The 19787-nt window shown below is 26.7% G+C and overlaps 1 protein-coding gene across 2 annotated transcripts in view; it reads right to left on the minus strand.

Moving 5' to 3' along the window:
* LOC111625973 overlaps positions 1 to 19787 on the minus strand; it is a 36364-nt gene that overhangs the window by 8643 nt on the left and 7934 nt on the right. Inside the window, exons 2-3 of one of the 2 annotated variants that reach the window (XM_023369237.1) lie at positions 3840 to 3968; positions 3305 to 3445 (exon numbers count right to left, since the gene is read on the minus strand). In XM_023369237.1, coding sequence (XP_023225005.1) covers positions 3305 to 3445; positions 3840 to 3968 — 270 coding nt within the window. Of the gene's footprint in view, positions 1 to 1822; positions 3446 to 3839; positions 3969 to 19787 lie in introns of those variants that run through there. The other variant, XM_023369236.1, reaches the window with a different exon arrangement.

Here is a 19787-nt window from a genome sequence, read left to right on the forward strand (position 1 = left end):
AAGAATTAAATAATTCTAGAAAAATTACATGTAATATAAATTATAATTAATAAAATTCTCATTTAAATTTTAAAATATATAATCATTTAAAGACGAATTTTATCAAAACAACGGAGTAATTTTAAATATTTTAAATTTATTTCTACTCTAAATAAAGAAACATTAGGCGAATAAAATTAACTTATTCATTTATATAATTAAATTTTAATTTAATTTCTATTTATATAATAATTAACGGATATATATATACATATTTTTTTAATTTCTACACATTTTAACTTCCGTGTTTTATTTTAATAAGCTGTAACCATTAAATGAGTTAATTTTCATATTTAGCCTATATTCTACATTATGAAACGGATTAACTTTATATTTAAATTATAAATATTAATCTATTTTAACTATTCTAGATAAAGAAATGAATTAATTTTATTCTAGATAAAAAAAATGGATTAATTTTAATCCGTTTCATAATCTAGAATATAAATTCATTTTAATTCATTTCTTTATATAGAATGCAGTTTTTAAAGAAAATTAAACTAATTTCGCATATGTAAAGACTCCACGACGCCTTTTTTAATCTTTTATTATTTACAGAAATAAATAAATAAATATTCTGATAAGAAAATATCTTTTTAAATTGCTTTTTTAGAAAGTTTACATGTATATGTATTTTTTTTAGAAAGGTGCAACTAAAGCTTTTTTGATGCGACATTCATGCAAAATAACAAAAGGAGAGAACATTTTTCATACATTTTGTTCTTAACGCGAGGAGAGTGATGAAAGGTTTTGAACTTTTGTCATTTCTCTATCGATTCTTCTTCTTCTCATGCAAAATGTGCGCCAGGTATTTTCGTGTAAAATAAAAATTTATTTTCCATTTGTTGATCGAATCGAAATAACGTCCTGCATTTACGTGATAACATTTTAATGTAAGTAATTAACATCGTTAAATTTACGACGGCATTTGCCAAAATTACACTTAATGTAAATATAGTCTATATTGAATGCGTGAGCAAAAAAAGTATGTTAAATCCTTCGAAAGTAGACGGAAATATTGAATTTTTACGAATTATTTTTTTAAATTTCAATCATATTTTCTGTTTAAATACATTATTTAATTTAATCGCACGTATCCTGAGCTGGATTCTGTATATTGTGGCTCTAAGCTATAAAATATAACTGACCCTTCCCTTCTATCTAGTAATGATACATGTAAAATGTGAGGCCCTTTAACTATAAAATATAACAGACCCTTCCGTTTACTAAGTAATAATGTATGTACAGTACAATATGAGATCCTTAGCTATAAAATATTAGGCCCTTCCCTCTACATAGCAATGTAAAATGTGAGGCCCTTTAGCCATTCTCTTCTAAAATGTGAGGCTCTAACTTATAAAATACTATTGGCCCTTTCCTTCCATTAAGTAATGATAGATAAAAATATGAGGCTCTAACTGTAGTCTTATAACACGAGGCCCTAAGCTGCATCTTGTTTAGCTAATGCGTAAATACGGCCCTGCATGCATCTATAATTATAATATAATCGCTTATAGTGTTTAACGTTATATATTATATTAATTACAAACATCATAATAACATCCATCAATCTAAATCTTTTTCGACAAATCTTACGGTTAGACAAATAAACAGATAAAGCGAATGCAGAAATTGAGCCCTTATCTATTTAGTAACTAGATAAGCTTGTAAACAGACAAACAAACGCATGAATAAATACAAAATAGTTTATAAGTCAATAAAATAACCTAAATTTTTATTTTAAAAAATGTTTNAAAAAAAATAAAATCAATAAACAATTTCGGATTATTTAAATGTTTATTATGAGGATTAAATCTGATTACATTTCTTAAAAATCGACATAAACGTACACGTGTACACACGATCTTTATACAAATTTGTTCTATTGTTTGATTTCTTTTTTATTATTTGGGGTCTCAATATTTTGCTTACATGTTTGTCATAAATATAATACTATATATTGAATTTTATTTGATAAATGCTTGAAATTTTTGTCACAGGAAAAGTATATTGTATTTCTTTTTTTAACGTTTTTTTTTTTAAATATATACTGTATATATTTTTTTTGATGAAAAATTTCCAGCAAAGCAAATACCATATAAATAAACCAATAAAAATCCTCCATACGTTTCGATTAACGTAAACGTAAATAAAATTTTATTGTATCTCGTCGCTGATTGGTAGATTTAAATTTTTTTATTACTAGTGGACATTATTATTGATTTATTTATATACATCTAGAGCAATATCAAGCAATTAAAGCTATATACAGCGCTAAAGAAAGTAATTAACGGTAAAAACTAATTTTTCTTGTTTTATGAGCCGGAAACCAATTTGGAAGAATAAAAAAAAAAGGAAAAAAATAAAAATAAAAAAGGAAATGCCTATAGGTGCAGTCTACTTATGGCAGTGAATAGTAAACTACTGCCATCTTGTGGCAGAAATCTGTACTATTGCTGGTATTTACAACAATAATTTTGGATTTAACAGTTTACCGTAAAGCCTTAAAAATAAAATACCAAATTATGAAATGATTACATTTAATTTTTTTTTTGCGTGGAATAAAAACTAATTATGATAATGATTAAAAATTAAAGTGATTCTTTCCCTCGTTTAGGGATTTTATATCAATAGAACGTGAGTAGAGTGAATACAGTAACGGATCTATTCATAAGTGAGCGTGTATATATAATAAATACATTTTTCAACATATTAAAGTAAGTAGACATTTAAGAATTTCTGTTTTCTATTCAAATTTCGGGTTTAAACCCATCGAAAAGGTAAGAAAAACGATCAGATGGTCACAGAACATTGTCTGGATATACAAACCATATATATTTATATATATATATATTTATTTATATTGTGCATATAGATATGTAGTAAATAAAACAAAATTTTTGGCACTCGATCCCTAGATTTGGCTACAGTTCGATTCAACGCACAAATTTACACAGAAATCGGCTTTTGTTTTTAAAGGTCCTCTAATCTAAAAAAATGAAACAATAAAACACAGAACTGATATGATTTTCCTTTCTTCTTAAGGTAGAAATGTTCTCAGATTTGCTGAAGTTTATCTCGACCCCTCGAAGTAAATTAAGAGAGCTACAAATTTGAGCAAAAATCTGAATAAAATAGAAGGTCAAAGGTTAAAGAAATTATATAATAATTCGGTTGTAGAAAAAACCTAAGAGGTGACATAGAACAAGAATGATGTAAGAGGAAAAAGACTGAAGATTTTCACTTCCATCTTTGTTGCATCCATCTCCTTTGCAACAACTGATGCAGGAAAATTCTGCTTTGCTTCTGTCGCAATGATCCAAGCCTAGACCTGTATTTTGACTAGGATCTCTCAAACTGCACGGGGCTAAAGCACATTTCTTTTCGATCTGATAACCTTCATCCTCTGAAAATACAAAGAATAAAAACCTTTACACAAAAAAATAACAATTTAAATAAAAAATATGACTATAGAAAACTAGAATATAATTTGTATTTCTTAGCGAGATAATCCCGTTTCTAACTGGATAAAGGTTTTATGGTGGAATATGTTGTTGCTATGGAGACGAATATTTTTGTAAAAAGAAACGATATGGAGAACAAAAACTGAAAATCGCCTTAGGACTCAATTCGTCGTTTTTATCCACAAGATTTCTATGTACAACCCCGATAGATAAGCCCTAGAACACAGGACTCCTCTCCGGCGATCGATGGTCCTTATGCGTTTCGCCAAAATGTTCTCTTCAATTAATGCTGTTTTAGACTACTCTACTAAGTTTGTTATAATAGAAAATACTTACTAGAGTTGGAGATAATAGTCATGCATCTGTCAAAAGCTTGGCTCGTGGGACAGGGCGCCAGGAATTCCTCAGTACATAATTTGTTGTCACTCACTAAACATTGATAACACTGTAGTTTATCCTCTACAGCTGTAAAAAATTCAATTTAATTATTTTACAAACAAAATTTTAGCTCTAATTTAAAATTTAATATAAATTAAATTGTTATAAATAATTTTAAATGTAAAAAACAATAGCATTGGTATAGTTTAGTATCGATTAACTAACTAATTAAGAACTAATCCCTCCAGGCTTGCAATTTTAATCAACATTACACGAAAAAAAAAAGAAAAATTTTAATAAGTTTCTGGAATTTTCTTAACAAAATACTATGTTATATACCACAAAAGATCCATTCTTATAAATGACAGCGTTAAAGAAAAACTAGAAGCAATTATCGACATAACTGACGTCCAAGAATTACCTTAGCGTAGTTTGTAGCCTGAAATACATAAAATCAATAAATCCTCAACAACATATCCCTGCAGAATCGTAATAAGCTGTTTTTTCTATAAATAAATGATAGCCAATATCAGATTTTGAGACATATTCCACTAGAATGCCAACAAATTAGCTATGGTGTTGTACGGCTCTATTCATTCAAGATCTTAAGACATTCTAGATCACTCTTTTTCTATACCTAAAAGCAAAGCAAAAGATACTTGAAAAATATTCTCTAAGAGGAATCGGGATTAGTTTTCCAATAACTTCCATTAGGAACCATTTCCAGAACTGGAATTGATTTCCATTAAGTTCTAGAAAGCTCTCTCTCTCTGTTGACATTTGGATGTTGCAAGGATTTGAGTCTTACAATGGATGCTTTATACCTTTCATCGAATCTCTTCACCTTAAAGAATTATCAAGAAGATAGTTTTCACGCTCGTAAATTGGCAGATATTTTCTCTTTCAGGAAACATAATGGATAAACAGGAGTATAAAAGTAGATGAGACATTATTACGTCACTTATGTGCAATGGCTAATTTATGTTTTTTTTTTTTAATTCTTTGTATAACAAAATGTGTTCTTTGCATATCAAATTTTATTATTAAGAAGAAGAAATTGTTTAACATTTTCTCCCCCTCTCGCTAATAAATGAACTTCTTTGGTAATTTGAGCCAGCCATTGTTGAAAAAGTAATTTCGCTTTATGTTATTTCCAAACGATAGCCTTTATCACATATTTAAACTTTACACATTTTCCTTGTTAAAAATTTCAAGCAACTTTATTTTCAAAACTTAATAAGACTAATTAAATGAAATTAAGATACGACGAAGCACTTAATCTTCAGAAAAAAACACAGAAAAAATAATTCTAGGAAAGGATAATTTCGTACTTATTAAAGTACATTTGATTATCTACCTTAATTTCATTTCTATGGCAATAATTCTACTGTAAATGTCAGTATTACTTGGCACATAATTAGATAAAACAGGCGAATGTTTCAACAATGCTCATAATTAACATAGCGGGCGTCCTGTTTAGATTTGTAACGCTGTATAATCTTTGTCAGTTTATCGTAAAATATACATAGCTTGTTATAATTAATAGGAATGAATTACCACCCCCTGATACAAAGATTAAAGGATTAATTAAGATTCTATTAAAAGTTCTAACTTTACTGAGGAATGCAACATTCTACTAAGCATATATTATCTAAATGCTATCGTGCAATAAGTTTTTATGGTTTTTTTTAATAGAAAAATTAAATTTTTTCTTCAATTGTACCGAGCTATTCTAACTTTTATGGCCGCCATAACAGTTTTGTTCTTGGAAACTATTTCTTTTCTATCCTATAATCGCTTTAAATTCCTTTGTTTTCCTCATTTTTAAACAATCGATTGAAGAAAGTTAAATTTAACTTAACCTTTAGTTTAAATCCAAACTGTTGACTTGTATTCTATTCTATTACTCGAATATCAATAGATTTTAAATGTAATATTTAAAAAAATAATAAATCAATTTTTAATGCTCTTAAATCCGCATTTGGGTATTAAGAAGCGATTAAAAAAACGAAGAAAATTTGCTATAAAATGAATTTAATGAACCCAAACAATAGGAAAAATGATAAAAGGTGACTGAAACGATATTTAAAAATTACATTGTCGAGTAAATTTGCTTAAAAGACAAACACAAAATCAATTTTTCAATCCATAGTTAACGTATCAGAATTGAATTGTTGCCAAATTTCGTTGTATAACGAAAATTCAGTCGATTTAAATCTTTTAAAAAGACATCTGCTGTATTTAATGAGGAGGACAAAGTATATCTGACAATGTATATATATATATATATATTTTTCAAAAAGTGTGGTCAATATTTGAAAAAAAATGCGATAACTTTACCGAATTTCTTTCAAACAAACCGCTCTACAACCGAGAAAAAAAGTGAAGACATTAGAGAAAATTTTCAAATTGCTTAGAGATCGACTTAGAAAATTTCGATAATTAATGATGCATGACAATTTTAAATTATGAATATTAATCGATGAAATAAAGAAATATATCACTATTAAATACCAAAAGACATTAACTTCTCTTCAATAATTTATGGATATTTATAAGATTATGTCGTATAAATTATTAAAATAATTAATAATTAATGTATTTTTATTCTTTTTCGAATATTAGTTACTATGAAGATAATTGAAAATTTATGTATTTCTCCTTTAAATAAATCTCTTTTAATTTATTCAACGAGATAAAAATACTTTCCTAAAGGATAAAAATTTTCACTTTTAATTGTATATTCATTAAATATATATTTAATAAAGTAGAAATTACATAAAAGTTTTAATAATAAGTTTAATAAAGGATGTAAAAAAATTTTTAATTACAAAATTTTATGCTTAGAAAAGTGTAGTAAACTCCTATCTGATTCTGAAGAAATTAAATCTGATAAAATATGTAGAGTGCTTAGAGAAATTTTCTTAAGTAATTTTTAAGATAACATCGCTCTGGTTTTACTTTGCTCATATTTTCAAATCAACATCAGCATCAGAAATTAAAATCGATCAACATAAATATCATTCTAAGTGTACCTCACGCATCTCTCTCTTTTAATTAGCCATAACTCAGCATTTAAATAATAAAAAAAAAAAAAAAGATATCTCCTAACTAAAACTATTGAGTGTGTTGAGTTGATTCTGCTCTCTTTCCAGCAATCATTACCATTGAGATAATTCAATTAACTCTGGACTTGTGCCAAATATTTGATTAGCTTAGAAATTACTTAATTATTTTATATAAGATTATATGGAGTAATTAATAATGAGATAATTATATAAATTTTATTATAATACTTTATTGAAGTAAAGAGTCAGGTTATTTATGTACAAAATGGAGAATTAAGTAAAAATCGATAAATCATGCTGTGTCAGATTATCAAGCAGAAAAAAAATACTAAAATTACAAATATTTTATAAATATTCTGACGTGAATATCTTCAATTTATATAGTATTATATTAATAATATATTTTTCTATATTAAAATTTATTGTTAGATGTCAAAATCTATCTAGATTTGTATCAAAAAATAGAAAAATAGGTTAATTTTTACATTTATATTCTAGAGTAAAAAATTGATTAGTTTTGTTTTTTTTTTTGAATTTGAATTTTAAAATATTCATCAATTTCAATTGTTCTAGACAGAAATATATTTCTTTTATTTTCTACAATTACAGATAATGAAATGGATTAATTTTCCATATATTTATTATTCACCATATATCTTCCGCATTCGCGAATTAAATAATATCCAGGAATTCAGATAAATGTAATTTTCTAGAATTTATTCATTTCTATTCTTTATGTAGATTAAGAAACGCTATATCTAGAATTAATGAAAAGAGTTAATTTTTTTTTATTCATTCATTTATTTATTTACACAATAGAAGTGATGCCACAAGGCAAGGAAAATCTTCCCTCAAGAAAATTATCGATTAAAAATTAAAAATAACAATAAACTGAATAAATTTCTAATGTTCTAGAGAAAACAAAATATATGTTCTAAAATTTAATTACAATTATAGATAATGAAATGGCTTCATTTTTTTTGTGAATTTGTCGTTCATTATATTTATTCTGCATTCCAGAATATAAAAGATATTCTGGAATTCAGATAATGTAATAATTATCTAGAATTTATCCATTTCTCTGTTTTAAATAAATACTTTACTTTATCTAGTTTGAAGTTAAAAAAAAAATAAAAATTCGTATATAGAATAAAAGAAATAAATTAAATTTTAAATTTACGTTCTAGAAAATGAAAGAGATTATTTTTATATTTGAATTTGAAAAAATAATCAATTTCTATTATTCTAGATAAAATAATTTTTCTTTTATTTTCTTTCAATAATGATAAGAATATAAGTTAAATAATATAATAAAATGACAGTTTTCTGTATATGTCAATATCTTATTTTGCATTCCAGAATATCTGTAATTTTCTAGAATTTATCCACTTTGAATTAATTCATTTCTTTACTTACATTTTTTCAAGTATATAAAAATATATACTTGAAAAAATGAATTAATGAATTTTTATTATTCTAGAGAGAAATTTTGTATTCTAGAATTCAGAATAAACATAATTATCCTTAGCTTATCCGATTTTCTGAATTTAAATTAAATTTATTTATTTATTTAGATTAAAATATTGATTCTAGAATTAAAAAAAATAAACGAGTTAATTTTTATATTTAAATTCTTGATTATAAAACGGATTAATTTTTATGTTTATAAATTATAAAAAAAAATTNTTAATCGATGAAATAAAGAAATATATCACTATTAAATACCAAAAGACATTAACTTCTCTTCAATAATTTATGGATATTTATAAGATTATGTCGTATAAATTATTAAAATAATTAATAATTAATGTATTTTTATTCTTTTTCGAATATTAGTTACTATGAAGATAATTGAAAATTTATGTATTTCTCCTTTAAATAAATCTCTTTTAATTTATTCAACGAGATAAAAATACTTTCCTAAAGGATAAAAATTTTCACTTTTAATTGTATATTCATTAAATATATATTTAATAAAGTAGAAATTACATAAAAGTTTTAATAATAAGTTTAATAAAGGATGTAAAAAAATTTTTAATTACAAAATTTTATGCTTAGAAAAGTGTAGTAAACTCCTATCTGATTCTGAAGAAATTAAATCTGATAAAATATGTAGAGTGCTTAGAGAAATTTTCTTAAGTAATTTTTAAGATAACATCGCTCTGGTTTTACTTTGCTCATATTTTCAAATCAACATCAGCATCAGAAATTAAAATCGATCAACATAAATATCATTCTAAGTGTACCTCACGCATCTCTCTCTTTTAATTAGCCATAACTCAGCATTTAAATAATAAAAAAAAAAAAGATATCTCCTAACTAAAACTATTGAGTGTGTTGAGTTGATTCTGCTCTCTTTCCAGCAATCATTACCATTGAGATAATTCAATTAACTCTGGACTTGTGCCAAATATTTGATTAGCTTAGAAATTACTTAATTATTTTATATAAGATTATATGGAGTAATTAATAATGAGATAATTATATAAATTTTATTATAATACTTTATTGAAGTAAAGAGTCAGGTTATTTATGTACAAAATGGAGAATTAAGTAAAAATCGATAATTCATGCTGTGTCAGATTATCAAGCAGAAAAAAAATACTAAAATTACAAATATTTTATAAATATTCTGACGTGAATATCTTCAATTTATATAGTATTATATTAATAATATATTTTTCTATATTAAAATTTATTGTTAGATGTCAAAATCTATCTAGATTTGTATCAAAAAATAGAAAAATAGGTTAATTTTTACATTTATATTCTAGAGTAAAAAATTGATTAGTTTTGTTTTTTTTTTTGAATTTGAATTTTAAAATATTCATCAATTTCAATTGTTCTAGACAGAAATATATTTCTTTTATTTTCTACAATTACAGATAATGAAATGGATTAATTTTCCATATATTTATTATTCACCATATATCTTCCGCATTCGCGAATTAAATAATATCCAGGAATTCAGATAAATGTAATTTTCTAGAATTTATTCATTTCTATTCTTTATGTAGATTAAGAAACGCTATATCTAGAATTAATGAAAAGAGTTAATTTTTTTTTATTCATTCATTTATTTATTTACACAATAGAAGTGATGCCACAAGGCAAGGAAAATCTTCCCTCAAGAAAATTATCGATTAAAAATTAAAAATAACAATAAACTGAATAAATTTCTAATGTTCTAGAGAAAACAAAATATATGTTCTAAAATTTAATTACAATTATAGATAATGAAATGGCTTCATTTTTTTTGTGAATTTGTCGTTCATTATATTTATTCTGCATTCCAGAATATAAAAGATATTCTGGAATTCAGATAATGTAATAATTATCTAGAATTTATCCATTTCTCTGTTTTAAATAAATACTTTACTTTATCTAGTTTGAAGTTAAAAAAAAAAATAAAAATTCGTATATAGAATAAAAGAAATAAATTAAATTTTAAATTTACGTTCTAGAAAATGAAAGAGNAAAATTTTTATAAAAAATACATTTTAATTTTCTGAATAAAACCACAGATAGACAAACAGACGAACAGTGAATTTAAAAAAAATTACGTTTTAAGTCAACAAAACAAGGAAAAATTTCCTTAAAATGCTTTATAATTATGTAAGATTGTATCCCAATTAATTAAACGAATCTAAAATGGATTTAACTAACAAGAATGTAAAATTCAGCCTTTACTTAAAACGAAATGGCATAATTATCATCATCTAAATACTATTATCTTAATAATATCACTATAATTATAATCATTTATCAAAAATAGTTAAATGAAGTATAGGAGAAGAGGAGTGTGTATGTGTTCATTTTCTCATGAGCATTCATTCAAACGCTCGTCTCTTCTCCAAGAAAAATGAAGCTGTAATAATCTGCTAAATATATTCTCCAGATAATCATTCTAGTGCTAATTACACATCAAATAAGCAAATTTAAGCATTTGCTAATGAAGAGATATGAATTTCAAGATTTCAAATTAAGTCACGTTCCTCATTGATTTCCATTAGAAAAATATCGACGAAAAATAAATATCAAAAGCAATTAAAGGGATGAAGAATCACTCAATTCCCTTTCATATTCCATAACTAATGCATACGAGTCAAGAACTTCAACTTCATGTTTATTAATTCTATTTGCTTAATTTGTATTTTTAAATATAATCAACTGTTTAATTGGATTCGTAAAAAGAGAGAGAGAAAAAAATCCTTTTATCTCCTTTGAAAATTTAAAATACTAATTACATGTTTTATTTATTAGATAAGCTTAAGTAATTGCATTTTTGAGTGGGGGAAAGAGAGTTGAACATGTTCGATATGCCTAATTAAGCTGGGGATTTTAACGTTGTTTCTCATAAATATGTGGTCAAAAAATTATAAATTAAATTCATTTCACATAGAAAAAGGATGATAAAATTTGGAGATTTATAGAATTTTAAATGTCTTCTTTAATTAAACATTTTCTGAATTCTTTTAAGTTCATATACAGCAGCTTACAGGGTGTTAAGAATTTTAAACTGTGCCATCTTCCAGTTATGAAAACGTTTCGAGGATGTAGTTGAGAGCATTCTGAAGAGTTTTAAATTAAAAATCACATTGCACGACTTTCATAAATGTGAGAAATTTCAAAAAAATCTCACTCTCTCCCCTTCTTCCTTTCCACCTATCATAAGGTTAATGTAGAAAACATTGCGTGTTTTAATGTAAAAAAGTTATTTATTTAGCAACTTTTAATTAATTATAAACTTCGTCCAAGGCATAATTTTATGTCTTAAGATGCCAAAATTTAGTTATAAATATCGAACTTAGGTTTTGTTTCAATCGATAACTATAAAAATGCAAATGTAAAACTTTAAACATTCTCGGGAATTTAAGCAAGAATTCTAATTTGTAACATTATAAATCCTTATAAGAATTTAATATTTTTTTAAATATAAGAATATATACACTATCTAGACTTAAAATATATATATATTTATACGTAATAAAAGATTGGGAAAGGTTTACAACATGTTTTACGACTAAGAAATAGTTATGATACAGCTCTGGATAACAATTTATAACATCTGTTTATTAAAATAAGAAAATAAAATACGTTGCAACGTTAAGAGATTTAATTAAACATATCAATAACATTGGAAGATTTATTAAAACAAGGAAGTTAATACTAAATCAGTTAGTTAAATGATGAAATTTTTACAAATTTCATTGTTAGAAAGTCGACTTGCTTAAATAAAGAATTAAACTGTTTACTCGAAAGACATTATGTGAATGGCAGTGTCATATACACGAGGATGTAGTCTGCTTTCTGTCAAGATTCAATAGTACGTGACTCAAATAAAATTCAACTCATGCACAACCAAGTGTTGTTAAATCTTGCGAAGAACCCTTCAAAACGTTGAAGTAATCCCAATTGTGCCAAGCAACTTTAATTAAAATTTTGAAGTATATAAGTTACTTGGCTTGTAAAAGATTGTTTTTTGATGAACAGATAAATCCGCAAGCCCGTTAATGGCACTCGAATTAGATTGGCATAGGCGTAACTGTAATATTGGAATAATCAATTATTCGGATGAATAATCTCGATAATAACGCCGCGAATATCTAAATGGACGGTTTCAATCTTATAGTTTTATTTATTCACGACGGATATTAACAAAATTGTGAGAGGTAATAAATTTCGCTAATTCGACTTGTCGAGTTCTTTACACGAGTAGCAATGGACGGTACATTATTTGTTTAGACACTCCCGGTTGTCACACGCGACTAACTAGGACACAAAAGAATATAATCCATGAGTCATCGTCCGTCTCCACAGACGACAGTGCTTACTTCTCGTACGTCGCCCCGAGCTAATAATTCTCTACCCATTAATCTATAGACAAGGCGCATGCTCGTCACGTCCCTTAGGAAGACTGTAGAGAGGGGATTACCGAAGTTTCAACAGCAATAGTCAGAGACACGGGCGTTGATTTCCCGTAGGGTACATCAGGTTTGAGATTCTCTCTCTAGATATATAAAATTTATATATCGAAACTTCTTTCGTTGTACTTTTTGTGAGAAAATTCCACCAATCTTAACATGTCATACGTTTGTATTTTTATATTAGAACAATACCTCATTATTTATTATTACTGTTATATTAAGTTAAAATACCATCATATGTTTTCGATNGATAGAATTAGAAATACTCTATTTTTGTAATAAATTCTTTGAGACTTGATAACATCAACATGATGATAGATCTCCTCTTTCTTCCTAAATATATCTTTTTTTTTATCTGTTCATATTCTTGTCTGTTGTTGATAAACTCCTCCACTCTACTTTAAAAGAAAAAATATATATTTTTTTAAAATCTACTTGTTAGAGTTTACCTTTATAAAACCTACAAAAATCAATTTAACTTCTACAATTCTTCTTATATTCGTACGTAAATAGTAATTTAAACAATATTTTTCATTATTTATTTATAAAATACATTCATAAATAATTTTTAGTTGTAATAAATAATCAAAATTTCGGTAGTTAAATAATAATAATAATATTCATTTTTATATATTAAAGTGCATTATTCGCTTATAAAAACGACAATTTTAATGGTACTTTATGAAGTAATTCGAAGCTACAAATCAAAGGATATTCCTAAAAAATTAATAATAATATCTTAAGAAGTAATGCTTATCAAATTATCTACTAAATTATTTAATGTATATATCAATTTAATTAATATATTACGTAATTTTCCTTAAGAGCATAACCACATTTACCGTATGAAATTTAAGTTATAGTAGACTTATATTATTTATAATGAGATAAATAACCGATGTGGAGGAATTCATAATCTAAAACAGATATAATTTTAGATATAAGACAGCAATAACATGAGATAAGACTGAAACTAAATGACTTTCCAACGTTAATTCTCCAATAATACCTATCTTTATGTATGAATATTTTTTTGTTGTTGTTATTGTTGAAAACGAGATATTTTCTCTTGTTTTTTCCAAAAACCCATTAGTTATATGATAATCCTAGCTCAATATTTGGTTCAAGATACGATATCAAGCGATAAGAATGATGAAAGGTATCTTTATCTCCTTTATCCTATTTCCGTCTTCCATCCGGATGTAATTAATGTGGTAGTAAACAAATTTGATCAATTGGATTCTAGTGTTTTACCCCCATCAAGAAATTTAATTCTGAAGTACTCAGTTATAAAAGGAAAAAACAAATAAAGGTTTTATTTTATTTTATTTTATTTTTTGTGCTAGTGAGACAGCTCCTAGTTATAAATCATTCGTCAATCCTCCCTTTCACCCGGTCTTTCGAGATTTAGAGGTAATCCTAACCGTTTCATGCACTCAACAATAGGTATTGTCGATGTTTGATAGCTGTACAATAACTTTACTCTTCACTTTTTTGATTATATAAGTTTGTTTTTTTAGTTTCTTTTGTGAATTTTTTACTTCAAAATAATCTATTTTTTTCCTAGAAAAATCGCCTCTCTATATAAAACTTTAACATTTTTATATCAAAAAAGAATCAAATTATAAATCATGATCGTGTTTTTGTGGTTTATTGAAGAATCTTCACTCAAAAATTCCCCCAAAAAACCTTAAAGAAGTTCAAAAATTCTTTACAGACTTAACTGAAGTTTTCTCCTGTATTTTTGACGAATACTTTACAGAAAAATAATATAAATTATTTTAAAAATTTAAACAATAATACAAGAAAAATATTTTTAAATTCGTNAGAATATTTTGTACATCTTTTTGATGTCCCTTCCTAGGGAAGAAGTACGAGGGTATATAAATCTGTTTACAATTTAAGCCGTTTCTTACGTAAAACATCATAAGAAATGCTAGTTTTGGTAAAAGAAAGTCGAGAGAATTATTTTAAAAATTTAAATATTTAAACTAGAAAAATATTTTTAAATTCGTTTAACAGTTTGATACAATAAACTGTACTACTTATAAGTCATCAGTGGATATAATTTACTTCAATACATTTCTAAATGTAGTTAGTCTTGTTTCATTTTTTTCGTTACAAGCCAAAATATGATTGAGGTTTAACTCCAGAAAATGGCCTCTCTCTCCTTCTCTTTCTATATATTTTTTTTCCTCCTACAACAGTAATCAATAATAAGATAAATGAATGTGGAAAGAGAAATGCTCTCTTGATAGTAAACCACTCCAAATCTTTTACGAGCCTTTCATAATTTTTATAAAATTCCATTTTAGAAATTACACTCTCGAATATCCAATTTTTATAAATTTACAGGAGACTTTACATATTAATAAATTTTCTATAAAGAAAAATTGATTTCTTCTAGATAAATTTTTTAAAGATTCTTCCTCCATGTTAGATTAGTTTTAAGGTAGTAAACTGGAAACGAATCATAAGAAAATAATCATTCTTACAAAAGTAAAATGGCCAATCTCATAAACAAGTTTGTAAGAATGGGAAGAGAAGTAAACTTTAAATATAATGCTAGAAAAAAAAATATAATTTTAGAAACTTTAAATCACATTTACGAGATAAAGGAAAGCATTTTTCTAGTAGAAGGATAAGAAAAATCAAATGAAGATTGTACAGAAATCTTCTATGTTTTCTCTTCTACTTAAATTGTTATAAATTCGTTTTCCATTTAGGATGAAGTGTACAGCATAAAAAAAAAATAAACATCATAATAAAACTGTACCTAACAGACATACTTTTTACTTTATCTACTATTATATTAATATTATTTGACCAATAGAAAAGTGTAAGTTTGTAGAATCTGTTTTTCGAGTCCTGTACAGATAACTAAAGAATTTTCTACAGCTTATCTTAAATGTATGTGACCATCATTTCAAATATCTCGATGCTATAAAGATCGGTTTTTCCATTTTGGTATCCAATTTCGTTTCTATCATAACTGGCTACAGACCTGGATAAAAAGATAAATGCTTGGCCAGCACTAGACGTATGCTTCTTATTCTTTTATTTTATTTTATTTTTTTATTTTTATACTGGAAAAAAATAATACATTCTTAAAACTTTACAATAAATTTTATTATTCTTTAACTTAAAAATATGCTATCGGATTTATGAATAATTGCAATTATTTAGAGTGTAATTTTAGCTGGTGCAGGAAAGAATTATACGGTTGATCTGATGATATTTTCGCTTTTGTGAATGATGAAAACTATAATTATCATCAATTCGTATCAAAATTGCGTTATTAATACCCGTTTATTACGCTACAATGTTTTCAAACCGATACTTAAAACAATAATTAAATGATCAGTTTCGAATCCAAGGTCGCGTATGATGTATTAATTCTAATGAAACTAGCTTACATAAAGTACAGCAGAGTCTCGGTAATCCGACGTATATCGGACCAACGGGTGCCAGATTATTGAATTTTAAATTAAAAAAAAAAAATAGAACTACAATAGGGGAGAGTGGAGATAGTTGTGACAGGGGGAAGTAGTGACAAAGCTTATAACTTTTTGAGGCTGATAGTACTGAACACTCATTGCAACATTCTATGTATCCCGTTTATATTGCGTGTGAAGTTAGAGGACGAATACTGTACAGCATTGAAGTTACAGTAATTAATGTGTTTTTAGGGTCAAAAGTAAAACTTGATTGATAGTTTTAAGTAGGATTTGTTCAAGCAAATAATTGGTAAGTTATATTAATTTTATGTCTATGGACAACAGACCTTCAGGCGTTATTTAACAGAATGCTATGGTAGCAATGTGATGTTATTGTAGTTACATAGACAGAAGAAGAAAACGGCGGTTGGGGCTAGCTAGTTTTGACACGCAACATTGAGACACTGTCACAACTTACCCCGTTGATCTTACGTTTAACGTATAATCTTCAGAGAAGGTATTGTACTGTACATAGAGGAAAACGAGAGAACAAAAGCAGGCTTACAAGATAACGTAAAAGAGCTAAAAAAGTAGTCAGAAAGATGTATTTTACGGGACTCTTCAATGTCTATAGAATGCCTCTAATGTGTCATAAACGTCTCCTATCCTAGTGCTATTAGACTCAAAACAATAATCCTTATTATGAATGCCTTAATTGTCAATCTGAAACATATGAAGAGAATAAGGATGATTACGTTGCAGTCAAATATGCTAACGACTAGTCTAACCTTCATATTTTGATTTATAGATCTCATTCAGTTTCATTATTCTTAAATTTCATAGTTTACATTATTCTCAGTTTATTATTGACAAATTCTTATTTTACTGCAGTATTATGAAAACCAGTCGACCCCCTATAACGTGGGTTCCTATAACGTAGCGAAAAAATTGCGGCAGTATTCATATAAAGGGACTCGTAAAACGTCGTCGCCGACTCGTGTCGCCACAGGATTGGTCGAATCTGCACTTATAGTAGACGAGCAGCCGAACTACTTTCCGCCGTCCAGCGCCACGCTACGGAGAGTTTAGGCGGGTAAATTGAGTTTACTATCGTCTGTACAGTAATATATATAAATTACTGTATATATAAATTAGGTACTGTACATATAATTATATATTAATTTAATTTATTGTAACTTTATTATAATTATATATATACTTTCCGCCGTCCAGCGCCACGCTACGGAGAGTTTAGGCGAGTAAGTTGAGTTAACTATCGTCTGTACAGTATGTAAATTAGGTACCGTAAGTCTAATACAGCACTAATTTTATACATTTCTTGTGAAAGAAACATTTCTTATTCAACGGCCATAAAAATTATTTCTATTAATGATGTCTCCAAAGTTCAACGAAATTTTCGCAGAAAAATAACTTATCAGAAAACGCGGCCGCCGTTTGGTGCGCTGCTCCGCAACGAAAACAAGCGTAAGCAACGGCGTAGTCGAACGGTGCACACTCAATAAGTAATCCTACAATTTTTTGTTTATAGCATAGTTTATACTGATTATTCCCAAAAATTATACGTGTTTTGGAAATGTTGAGTCGAATTAGTCTAGAATCGATTAATTTTATCGAAGAAAACCTTTCAAACAGCCTTAGTCCGTAAACTTCACACGGGTCGGGCTGTGATTGGCTCATGTATTTAAGGATTCCTACAACGTAAAATTCTTATAAAGTGGAACGTATCTAAGCGTTATAGGGGGGTCTACTGTATATACATTATAACAAGAAAAACATTCTAAATAAATTCACAACAGGTATGCCACAACTTGTTACAACATGCCCAATGATTAGAGCATGCTGTGACAAGTGTGAAAATAATAAATTACTTGGAACTATTTAATATTTAAAGGTTTTATGCTTATATAATGAGGAAAACAATGAGGTATACAATGTATATGATTTTGTTTTAGAAGTGCAACTAGTATACACATTATATAGAAAATAGTAAAAAAAACTGTCACAACTAGCCCGCCCTCTCCTACATACAAGAACAAATCATTCTGTTTATTAATATAATGTAGCAAAACACAGTTAGGGTACTGTACAGAGTATAAAAAATATAAATAAACTACAAAATTTAACTTTAAAACTATAAAAAAAAACCTACAAAATTCGAATTACTGGACCTGTCGGGCTGGCGAGTGGCGGATTATAGACTCTATTGCAGCAGTTTCCAATCTTTTTGATTTGGCAACCCTTGGCAGCCCATTTACCTAAGTTTTATTTTCCATTTTCGCTGTTTTATTTCGTTAGTCAATATACAGCACTGTACAATTACATGCAAAAATGGTGTATTTTTTTAAGTCGAAAAGCGTTGGAGGAAGGACACAGATAAATATAACAAAGTATATTTATATTTTAATTTAAAACTAACCATCGAGTACCGTGACGCCGTCAAATCCGAATAATCTTACAGGACATCCTCCATTATTAGTTTTTTCTCGCGTATTCACAAACCATCAAGAGCGTATTCTTAGGGGTACGCATATCCCCGGTTGATAATAGCTGCTCTACTGTAATAAAAATATACAAGATGGATGCTCGGAAACAAAACTTTTAATCGGATTTTTTTAAAGCAAATCACGTTTTTCTGTATGATTTTAAAAATCCAACTTGCATTTCTCCATACCAAATTCTTTTTAAGTAATACTATCGAGTACATTCACGTATTTCTACATATATAAAGTTCCATAAGTTAAAAGGTATAAACTTTTTACAACGTTTTTAAATGATGTACGAAGACATAAAACACTTTTTTTAAATATAATCTTTGTAATAAATTCTTGCTTTTTAATCTTTAATCAATTTAATTTTTAAAAATTAATTTAAATATTATGAGAAGCGCATAATATATAGCCTACACATATAATTTATTAATTAATGTGCATTAATGCGTGTGCAAGTATTTTTCAAGCGTAAATTAATTAAAAATACTTTGCAGTATAGTAATTATGATAAATATTTTTAGTCACTGACGACATTGACGTGCGGAGAAAAATGATATTTTTCAAAAAATAATTATGCTATAAAAAAATAAAAATAAAATAAATAATTATAAATTTAATTATTTTCCTTCGATAATAATATACAAAACGTATATTAACAGTACACGTAATGAACGTAATTTATGCATTACACGTGTACAAACGTAATGTAAGTTATACGTAAAGAACGTATAATTTTACGTATAAAATACAATTTTAAGAGCACTTTAACGTTGAATTTACTATTTTTACAGTCTTAAATGCGGTTTAAATTATATAAATTTAGGCAAAAAAATATTATTTTCGAAGTGATATTTTCAAGATTGGTAGAAGTAAGTTGAAAGGGCGACCTCATTAGTACCATTCGATTATCTACTTCACATTTCCTACACCCACTCCAACTGATTAGGTCCTATTTATTCGTTTC

The sequence above is a fragment of the Centruroides sculpturatus genome, unplaced genomic scaffold, assembly GCF_000671375.1.
Source record: "Centruroides sculpturatus isolate CEXI.00-Female unplaced genomic scaffold, Cexi_2.0 scaffold63, whole genome shotgun sequence".
NCBI classification, from domain to species: Eukaryota; Metazoa; Arthropoda; class Arachnida; order Scorpiones; family Buthidae; genus Centruroides; species Centruroides sculpturatus.